This window comes from Otolemur garnettii, unplaced genomic scaffold (assembly GCF_000181295.1).
Source record: "Otolemur garnettii isolate 467f Iridium unplaced genomic scaffold, OtoGar3 scaffold00037, whole genome shotgun sequence".
In the NCBI taxonomy this organism is placed as follows: Eukaryota; Metazoa; Chordata; class Mammalia; order Primates; family Galagidae; genus Otolemur; species Otolemur garnettii.
The window spans coordinates 360,870-368,865 of record NW_003852432.1 but is presented as its reverse complement, the minus strand read 5'-3'; the positions used below and the strand labels follow the sequence as shown (position 1 = coordinate 368,865).

Below are 7,996 nucleotides of genomic sequence, written 5' to 3'. Positions count from 1 at the left end.
CCCGGCTATTTTTTGGTTGCAGCCGTCATTGTTGTTTGGCGGGTCCGGGCTGGGGATTCGAACCCGCCACTTTAGGTGTACGTGGCTGGCGCCTTAGCTGGTTGAGCTATAGGCGCCGAGCCTAAGCCCAAGAGTTCGAGGTTGCTGTGAGCTGTGATACCATGGCACTCTACCCAGGGCAAACTTGAGGCTCTGTCTCAAAAAAAAAAAGTATATAGGATTACCAAGGAAATTAATTATATTGAAATATAATTATCAAATATAAAAAGTATATGAGCTTCTTTATTAATAAACTAAGATCTAGTACAGGTGTAATAACCATTATAATGTTGAAGTGGTAATGACCATTGACAGTATTTTGAGGTATCTGTAATAAAAACATCTGATTTCCATTTGTGACAAAGCCAAAGGTACTGCTACCTCATACTGTGATATGTTGCCTACACTTATTAAAGGAAGGGATAAGTAGTTTTAGTTAGGTGTAATATTTTTGCCATCCAATTTCATGGACTCCTAAATTTCTTGAAGAATCCATTGGGAATGACAGGCTTCACCAGTTTGTTTATAGTACGTCGATATATAGGAGAGAATCTGGCCTATTTTTGATCCTTTGTGCTTTAATATAGAAATTGTGATTTTTTTTTTCTTTTTTTGAGACAGAATCTCACTTTGTTGCCTAAGCTAGAATGCAGTGGCATCATAGCTCGCAGCAACCTCAAACTTATGCACTCAGGTGATTCTCTTGCCTCTGTCTGCCAAGTAGCTGGGACTACACGTGCCTGCCACAATGCTCAGCTAATTTCTCTATTTTTAGTAGAGACTGGGTCTTTCTTGCTCAGGCTGATCACAAGCTCAGGTGATTCACTTGCCTCAGCCTCCCAGAGTGCTAGGATTATAGGTGTGAAATTGTGATTTTTATTGGGATTACATTGACTATATAGATTTGATATTGGGAAAGAAACATCTTTACAATACTGAATCTTACACGTATTGAATATTATATATATTTCTGTTGATTTAGATCTCTTCATTTTCTAAATTTTTTTTTTTTTACAGTTTTCTGCATTGAGGTCTTTTTTTTAATTTTTAATTTTTGTGATAGAGTCTCACTCATTCTCCCTGGGTAGAGTGCTCTGGCATCATAGCTCACAGCAACCTCCAATTCTTGGGCTCAGGCAATCCTCTTGCCTTGGTTTTTCTATTTATAGTACAGATGCTTTTGCTCAGGCTGGTCTGGGACTCCTGAGCTCAGGCAATCTGTCCAGTTTGGCCTCCCAGAGTGCTAGGATTACAGGTGTGAGCCATGGTACCGGGTCTCTGCACAGACCTCTTAAATACATATATTTGTTAGATTTATCCCTATGTATTTGGTATTTTTGATGTTGTAAATGATGTTTGTGACATGTTTAACATTTGTTTTGTCTTTTTGTCACTAATGTATAGAAATACAATTGATTTTGAATCCAGTAAACTTGCTAAATTTATTCTACCCATGTAGTCATATCATTCATGAATAATGAGTTTTGTTTCTTCCATTGCAAACCTTTTACTTTAATTGTTCTACTTATGGCTTTTAGTGCCGTGTTAAATAGAAGCAACGTCCTTTATTCTTGACTTTTCTGGATTCTAAGGAGAAAGCTTTCTTTTTTTTTTTTTTTTTTTTTGAGACAGAGCCTCAAGCTGTCCCCCTGGGCAGAGTGCCGTGGCATCACGCTCACAGCAACCTCCAACTCCTGGGCTCAAGCGAGTCTCCTGCCTCCGCCTCCCAAGTAGCTGGGACCACAGGCGCCCGCCACAACGCCCGGCTATTTTTTGGTTGCAGCCATCATTGTTGTTTGGCGGGTCTGGGCTGGGGATTCGAACCCGCCACCTTAGGTGTACGTGGCTGGCGCCTTAGCCGGTTGAGCTATAGGCGCTGAGCCAGGAGAAAGCTTTCTCATCTTTCACCATTAAATATAATATTTGGTGCAGGTTTCTTATAGTTAATTAACATTATCAGATTAAGAAAGTTTTCTTCTATTCCTAATTTTACCATAAATGGATGTTGAATTTTATCAGGTTTTTTCCTGCATTCATCAAGTTGATCATATGATTGTTTTGCTTTAATCTGCTAATGTAGTAAGTTGCATTGGTTGAATCTTCTATTGTTAAACTAACCTTAGAACAATGGTTCTCAACGTGACAGAATAACACAAACAAAAATGTTTTTAAAAGTCTAGACCAAGGCTTGGTGCCTGTAGCTCAGCAGCTTGGGCACCAGCCACGTACACCAGAGCTGGTGGATCGATTCCAGCCTGGGCCTGCCAAACAACAGTGACAACTAAAACTGAAAAGAAATAGCCAGGTGTTGTGGCGGGCGCCTGTAGTTCCATCTACTCGGGAGGCTGAGGCAAGAGAATCGCTTGTGCCCAAGAGTTTGAGGTTGCTGTGAGCTGTGACACCACGGCACTTTACCGAGGGTGACAAAGTGAGACTCTGTCTCAAAAAACAAAGTCTGTGAACACAGAAAAGTGAAGAGACTGATATTGTTAAAATATCTCTTTTTTCTTTTTTTTTGGTATTAAAATAAAAGAAATAAATTAATATAGATTATGTTGATGTCCCCATTCTTCCTCTTTTCAGTTTCATTCCCCCCTCTTCTTCTCTGGGGAGCTTCCCTATCCTCGTCATTTGTATACTTCTTTATTTTGTTTTTAAGCTTAATTACTTTTAAAAAATAGGTAGTATATGTACATGGTACAAAATTCAAAAAGAACAAAAGTTAAATCCTACTTTTGCTTCCTGCTGTCCATTTCTCTCCCTAGAGATAATCATCACTGTGATTTTGTGTGTCCTTTTAGAGATACCTGACATCTGTCCAGATGGAGATGTGTTCTCAGTCTCTCCTCCACCCCCAACCAGTAAAGTCCTCTATAGACTATTTTCCACTCAACCTTGTCCATTTAACAACACATGTTGGACATCATTCCATTTCAATGCTTATCCAGTCCTGTGACACGTAACAACGTTTCAGTTAACAGACCACATATATAATGATAGTGCTCTAAGATTATAGTAGTTTATTTTTACTGTAGCTTTTCTCTGTTTAGATACACGAAACATTTACCACTATGATACAGTTTTCTGCAGTATTTAGTACAGTAATACCCTGCAGAGGTTTGTAGCCCAAAAGGATAGGCTACACCCTACAGCCTAGGTGTGTGGCAGGCTATACCATCTAGGTTTGTGTGAGTATACTTCATGATGTTCACACAACAACAAAACTGCCTGGCAATTCATTTCTCAGCTCCTATCCCTGTCTTCAAGCAATGCATGATTGTAGTTCAACCCTGAATGGTGTCCTATTATATTGATGTATTTTATTCTGTTTAGCTAGTCTCCTGTTGGTAGATATGAATTCAGGTTGTTTTACTCCTCTGGCATTACAGATATTGCTGCAATGAATAATCTTCTGTATTATCTTTGGGAACATGTGAAGTGGAATTGCTAGTATAAAATTTTGATAGATAATGCCAAATAGTCTCCACAAGTATTACTGATTTTTATTCCTACCAGGAATATATAAAAAAGTACCAGTTTCCTCCCGTACTTTTTATAATACAGTATTTTCAGATGTTTTTCTCCTTATCACTTAAAAAAGTGATAAAACAGGGAGGCATCTATGGCTCAGTGAGTCAGGTGCTGGCCCCATATACCAAGGGTAGTGGGTTCAAACCCAGCCCTGACCAAACTGCAACAAAAAATAGCTGGGCATTGTGGTAGGCACCTGTACTCCCAGCTACTTGGGAGGCTGAGGCAAGAGAATCGCCTAAGCCCAAGAGCTGGAGGTTGCTGTAAGCTATGATGTCATGGTACTCTACCAAGGGTGACAAAGTGAAACTCTGTCTTTAAAAAAAAAAAAGTGGCTTGGTGTCTGTGGCTCAAGTGGCTAAGGTGCCAGCCACATACACCTGAGCTGGCGGGTTCAAATCCAGCCCCAGTCTGCCAAACAACAATGATGGCTGCAACCAAAAATTAGCCGGGTATTGTGGTAGGCACCTGTAGTCCCAGCTCATTGGGAGGTGGAGGCAAGAGAATCGCTTGAGCCCAGGAGTTGGAGGTTGCTGTGAGCTGTGATGCCACAGCACTCTACCCAGGGTGGCAGCTTGAGGCTCTGTCTCAGAAAAAAAAAAAAGAGTGAGGCTAAACATCTCTTTATGTTTATAAAGGCTTCTCATCATCTTCTTTGTGTAATCTGTCATTTTTTGCCCATATTTCTATAGGGTTATGTAATTCTTACTGATTTATAAGAGCTTTATGAATGTAAGGAAATTTGCTATTTACCTATGACATGTATTGAAAATAGATTTTCTCAGTGACTTGCCTTTCTTAGGATTTTGTTTTTCACCTTACTGAATTTATCTATTTCTCTGAAGCCTTTCTTTAGATCTTTTTATTTCATGGCCCCTAGGTTTTGTGTCATGCTTCAAAAGGCCTTCTCCACTCAAAGATTTGAAAAACCATTTCTTGAGGCTGAGCATGGTAGCTCATGCCTATAATCCTAGCACTCTGAGAGGCCAAGATGGGTGGATTGCCTGAGCTCACAGGTTCAAGACCAGCCTGAGCAAGAGTAAGACACCGTCTCTAAAAATAGCCAGGCACTGTGGCGGTTGCTTGTAGTCTCAGCTACTTGGAAGGCTGAGGCAAGAGAATCGTTTGAGCCCAAGAATTTGAGATTGCTGTGAGCTATGATGTCACAGCACTCTACTGAGGGTGACAAAGTGAGACTCTGTCTCAAAAAAATAAATAAATAAAAAGCTATCCCTCATTTTGTCGTGTACTCTTTTTTCCTTTCTTTTTTTTTTTTTGTTTTGTTTTGTTTCATTTTGTTGCCCTCATAGCTCCCAGCAACCTCAAATTCTTGGGCTCCAGTGATCCTCTTGCCTCAGCCTCCCAAGTAGCTGGGACTACAGGCACCCGCCACAACACTTGCCTAGTTTTTAGAGACTGGGTCTTGCTCTGGGCTCAGGCTGGTCCTGAACTCCTGAGTTCAAGCAGTCCACTTGCCTCAGCCTCCCAGAGTGCTAGGATTACCCGTAGGAACCACCACACCTGCCCCCCCCCTTTTTTGTCTTATACTTTAATTTTTAGAAAAATAATGTAGTTATTTTTGGTCCCTCTAGAATTTACTTTGGTGAGGTGAGGTATTTTTTCCCCACATGGCTCCTCAGTTGTCCTTTAAGATTTATTTAATAATCTGCCTTTTCCCTGGGGAGTTTAAAGTATGAAGCAGTACGGCTCGGCGCCTATAGCTCAACCGGCTAGGGCGCCAGCCACATACACCTAAGGTGGTGAGTTCGAATCCCCAGCCCGGACCCACCAAACAACAATGACGGCTGCAACCAAAAAAAAAATAGCCAGGCGTTGTGGCGGGCGCCTGTGGTCCCAGCTACTTGGGAGGCGGAGGCAGGAGACTCGCTTGAGCCCAGGAGTTGGAGGTTGCTGTGAGCTGTAATGCCACGGCACTCTGCCCAGGGGGACAGCTTGAGGCTCTGTCTCAAAAAAAAAAAAAAAAGTATGAAGCAGTATTGAAAATGAGAAAAAAAAAGAAAAACAACAAATTACACATTTTTAAAAGCTGGTAGTCACAAATATCACCTAATCAAGAAAAATAACACATTTTTAATTAATTGCCTGATGCTCCCCTAAAATGCATTTTACTGCAGAGAGCGTCCCACCATCACTGAAAGTGTAATTTTATAGTAAATACCCAGTGCAATTCACTTTCTTAGCTCTGAGTTTAGACAAATACATGGAGTTCTATAACCACCACATTCAAGATAGAGAACAGTCCCATTACCTCATAGAATCTCTCGTGCTACAGCTATACAGGCAAACCTTCCCCTCACCTCAGCCCCCGGCAACCACCCACTCAGTATTGCTGAGACTGGGTACTTTATCTGGGTGATTCTGATTTGAATCAAGTACTATTGTTGCCTGAGGATATTGCTTCTGAACTGGCAGGAACTTGGCCTGTGCCCTGGAATAGGATCTGAGAGCTGTGAGCAAGTCAGAAGCCTCAAACAGGTAGTAATAACAGCTAACATGCTTGCTACACAACAGGTACTGGCCCCAACACATTTAAGAGTTATGTCACTCTTCACAACAATTTCACAAGGTAAACCTATCATCCCCATTTTACAGATGAGGAGACTGAGGCTAGAAATTAAGTATTTTGTTCAAAATCACATGGCCAGTAAATGGTGGCACCAAGATTTAGACCCAGGCCAGCTAATTACAGTGCCCATGCTTCTTACCCTCCACTAAATTACCTTCCATCCCAAAAAAGAGCTGTACCTGCCTCAACCCTCCCCAGCCTGGCAATGGGACAGTCACTCATGTTGGCTCTCACATCCTCAGAAGTTTCTCCTAATGCAGCTTTTTGCTTGGGAAATAGATGTTCCTGAAACAGGGATGATTCAGGAGGGGCTAAAAATGCAGAGTGAGTCCAGCTACTGGGATGAGCAGCATAGGGGCTTGAGCTGGGGCAGGGGTGTTGGGAGACCTCTGCCTGCTTCTGTCTGCTGACACCACCTTTCCTCCCTCTCCTCTGGACAGAGCCTCCTCTGTTTCTCTCCATCTGATCTCCTGCTTCCTCCTCTGGCTTTGGAGTACCTGGCTCCTCTGACCACCTCTCCCTAAGCCCCCACCTCTTCTCTCTCTCACTTCAGCTTGGTAAGAGGAACAGTGATTCTGGGGTCTGGGCAAGGGGAACTATGTCCTGGTTCTGGTGAGTGGGCCCTGTGAGCGATGGGTCCCACAACCCCCCTTTCCCCTGAAGGAAGCCCGTACGAGATTTTAGAAACATCCCTGAAAAGGCCAGGGATGGCCAGGGTTCTCAGCCAGAGGCACTACTACCACTCCCTAGGTGGGCATTTGGAAATGGCAAATATTTTTTTAAAAATGTAATTGAATTATAGTCATACCTAAGAATAGTACACAGATGATAAGCTTCGTTTTCACAAAGTGAATACGTGCATATAACTAGTACTAGATCAAGAAATAGAACATTCCCAAAAGTTCCTCTTCAGGCCCTCTTGTAGTCACTGCCCTGGGCTGGAGGTGGGGGGCACTTCTTTTTGTCACAAAGACTTAAGGGTTCCACTGGCATTTAGTTAGTGGGACTAGGGATGCTACCTGCCCTGGAATGCATGGACTAGTCCTCTAGCCTCAAGATGTGTACTACCCGGCCAGGTGCACTGTTGAGAACCACTGCCTGACAGGTGTGTGCTGTGTGGCAAAGGCCTGGGGTGTAGCTGTGTTTGTGGGTCAGAGGAGGTTCTTCATTTCAATATGTCCACACTGTCGCCACCCTCCAGGCCTCCGGAATGCCCCCCGCTGCTGGGCAGTGATTCAGCCCTTGCTGTGTGCCGTGTACATGCCCAAGTGTGAGAATGACCGGGTAGAACTGCCCAGCCGCACCCTGTGCCAGGCCACCCGAGGCCCCTGTGCCATCGTGGAGAGGGAGCGAGGCTGGCCTGACTTCCTGCGCTGCACCCCCGACAACTTCCCTGAAGGCTGCCCGGTAAGTGCTTTGTGGACAAGATCCAGGCTCTCTAGACTGAACAGCCAAGCATAGGGCAGGGGCCAGCAGGGATGCCAGAGCCTTTTCTCCTGTGAGACTGCAAGATTATAGCCATGGGGTCAACAAGCACAAACCCACTTGCCACTACACCACTGGAATATGTTCCGCAAAATTTTTCGGAGCACCCACTCTATGGGGTGTTGGAGTGTTACAGGCATCGCAGATGACAGGAGTGAATCTAGGAAGTTAGTGCATGTTGGGGGGGGGTCGAGACATGCATGTGGCTCGGTGCCTGTGGCTCAAGTGGTTAAGGCGCCAGCCATATACACCTAAGGTGTATAAGGTGGTGGGTTCGAATCCAGCCCAGGCCCACCAAACAACAATGATGGCTGCAACCAGAAAAAAAAAGAAATAGGCTCAGCACCTGTGGCT

At 43.7% G+C, this 7,996-nt stretch overlaps 1 protein-coding gene across 1 annotated transcript in view; it reads left to right on the top strand.

The window, feature by feature from the left end:
* Positions 1-7,996, top strand: part of SMO (smoothened, frizzled class receptor) — a 25,430-nt gene that overhangs the window by 9,222 nt on the left and 8,212 nt on the right. The window contains exon 2 of the mRNA XM_012805144.2: positions 7,359-7,564. Within this exon, the coding sequence (XP_012660598.1) occupies positions 7,359-7,564 (206 nt within the window). The remainder of the gene's footprint in view (positions 1-7,358; positions 7,565-7,996) is intronic.